The sequence below is a fragment of the Lolium perenne genome, chromosome 1, assembly GCF_019359855.2.
Source record: "Lolium perenne isolate Kyuss_39 chromosome 1, Kyuss_2.0, whole genome shotgun sequence".
In the NCBI taxonomy this organism is placed as follows: Eukaryota; Viridiplantae; Streptophyta; class Magnoliopsida; order Poales; family Poaceae; genus Lolium; species Lolium perenne.
Window position 1 is genome coordinate 58,347,107 of NC_067244.2, and position 2,722 is coordinate 58,349,828.

A 2,722-nucleotide genomic window follows, 5' to 3' on the forward strand; every position below is an offset into this window, starting at 1 on the left:
GGTTGGTAGAGTACAATCATTGTCGATAATGATGTTGTCAAGCTAATTTTTTCAGAAAATAAAATGCTCCCAGATCTGCTCCAGATCCAGAATCGATCCAAAGCGAGTCCCATACAGTCCCAAACCGCCAAGGAACCAAACTGAATCGACACGTAAGGTACAGCAAAACTTCCTCTTTTTCTTCTTGCAATCAAGGACAAATCAACACACGGGGTTGGGCGCAAAGATGTTCAGATCGAGATTTCGTAGACGTTCAGATCTTATCTTACAACACACAAATCCGGCAGATCTGACAACAAGTAGTAATCCCAGATCCCAAATGCTCTAACATAACACAAGGGGGAATCACATCAGCGCTTGTTCTAACCACGCAAAGCAAACTAAAATGCAGATCGGGGAGCTTCGCGGTGGGAGACGGAGACGAAGGGATCCCTAAAACCAGACCCCTCCGCTCCTCTCATCTACCCCCTCCTCCATTTACTAAAACTTGAAGGCCATCGATCCCCAACAACAACTACTACGGGGAGACGATTCCCAGATCCAAAGAGGAAACACAACAGCTATGTACATACATGCGCTCGGGCAACTTGCGATGTCGGCGAGTTGGTTGGCGGCGGCGGCGGGCCTAGGAGGAGCGCGCGAGGCGGGAGGCGATGGCGGAGTGGTACATGGCGTCGTGGAAGCTCTCCGTCTCCACCATGCGCGCCCGCAGCTGGCGGGCCTTCTCCTCCGTGAGCCCGCCCACGAAGGGCCTGGCCGCCGCCGCCTTCTCCTCCTCGACGACCATCGCCGTGGCCGGCTCGATGTAGTCGGCCTTCCCGGACCAGCCGACCAGCGGCGCCCACCACTTGCCGCCCTCGGGCTGGCCCGCGCTGACGCGGCCGGCGGAGGCGGCGCGGGGACGGGATGACGCTCCAGCCGAGGGGCGCGCGGCGGCGAAGGAGACGGCGGAGGCGGTCGGGGCCATGGCCATTGCTGCTTGCTCGGTGCGGTACGTGACGCTTTGCTTTGCTCGTAAGCTTCTGCTAGAAGTTGTTGGCTGGTGACGAGGATGCAAGATGGAGCTTGTGGCTATGGTGGTCGGGGTGGTGGGAATTTATAACGGGATGGAACGGGGGAAGGAGTGGATAAGGACGGCGCGTGGACACGTGGAGGGTGGATCCGGTGGGTTTCCGTTACTACTGCGGCGGGAGTGACCGTTGCTTTTACCGCCGTGACGGCGACGGTGGCCGGGGAAACCGCTGATGATGGTGGCGGCACACCGGAAAAGCACACCGGATGGATGGGCATATGCTTGATTGATTCCCAAAGGATCAGGAGCTTGGGACCCGTGAGATGAGGTGAGGGCGACGGTGATGTTTTGGATCTGGATGTGGTCGGCGTTCTAGAAGGGGATCTTTGTTGCAGCAATGGAGTGCGGATTACTCTAAACCCTAAACATGCTAGTTTCTCTTCACAAAAATGCAGGGGTGGGCATACCGGGCAATATTTGGACACCGCCGAACTGAAGCAGTGAAGCCTGTTTGGGACATGCGACTCGGAGAGGTTAAGTGTGCGATGCGCTCCAAATCACTTTGGACGATAAAACTGGAGACCCTCTTAGGGTTGTGCTAAGTTTTTTTGCGGCGTCGCATCAAGGGCTCGGATGGCGTGCGCTGGTGCTCTTGCTTCTCCCCCCATCTTGGCAGCGCTCTAATCGGCATCGTTGTGAAGCAGATGGCTAGCTCGGTCCTTAGTCGTTCTTCAAATCTAACGAGACTAGTTTCTCTGTGTATCATTGGTGTTTGTTGGCGGCTAGGGCGATATAAGTGTCGGAACAAGGACCTTGCTCTAAAGATGGCGATTCTAGGTAGGCAACATGGGCTCGTCCCGCGGTCGACATGTGCCTATTAACTTGAATTGTGCCTATTCATTGACTCGCTTCTTTGGATTTGGCGATGGTGGGAGCTCAACATCTATTCTAACGTGCGTCATGGTAGAATCAAGATAAAAGTGAGACATTTATTTTTAGACGGAGAAAGTATGTCTCTGTTGTATTTGTTTTTGACAAGTTTGACCACAAGAAAAAAACTAATCCCTTGGCTATCCTCTTTGTGAAACTATTTCGAAAACTCGCGCCTAGGCTTGGCCGCATCAAGAACATCACCAAATTTGTGACGGTTGGCTCCAAAAACTAGTTAGACCTTGGTTCGGCTCCATGTGGCTTGGCACAATAGCGTTGCCCCCACTCAATATTTTGAATTTGTTTAATGTTTGTTCATATTTCAGTGAAATTTCTTCTGATTTATGCAAATTTATACAAGAAATGCCCCAACTCAGTAGATTTTCCACCATATGTTTTTCTGGGTCCGCTACGAAATGCACGATTTTTTTTATAGATAAAAGGCACTCAAGTGTCCGACTTTGAATTAACAAAGCCACCAACAGCGAGAACGATACAAAGTGCTGAACCCAGCTTACAGAACGACACCACACACACCCACACGAACTACCGAAGAAGCTACACCTGAAAGCGTGATCAACGAGCTCAGCCAAAGCGCCTACGAGACTCGGAGAAGAGCTGGAGTCTACAGTGTCGGGCTGGAGCTCACTCGAGAGCGAGCCATTTTCACGCGCGCCTCAACAGACCTCCTTCGTCGCAGAAACGCCACCGGAAGCCGACGACCACCGGGGGCCAACCCTCGTTGCGCACAAACCGAACAGCAGCGCCAAGGAAGCTCGA

General features: G+C 52.9%; 1 protein-coding gene across 1 annotated transcript; it reads right to left on the reverse strand.

Annotated features, from left to right (window-relative positions):
- Positions 1 to 214: 214 nt before the first annotated feature.
- LOC127294502 (uncharacterized) lies at positions 215 to 1,081 on the reverse strand. Its single transcript, XM_051324337.2, has one exon. The coding sequence runs from the start codon at positions 971 to 973 to the stop codon at positions 626 to 628; it is 348 nt and encodes a 115-aa protein (XP_051180297.1). The 5' UTR covers positions 974 to 1,081; the 3' UTR covers positions 215 to 625.
- Between the last annotated feature and the right edge of the window lie 1,641 nt (positions 1,082 to 2,722).

Coding starts and splice junctions, on each gene's coding strand:
- LOC127294502 (XM_051324337.2), bottom strand. CDS start 973: ATGGCCATGGCCCCGACCGCCTCCGCCGTCTCCTTCGCCGCCGCGCGC.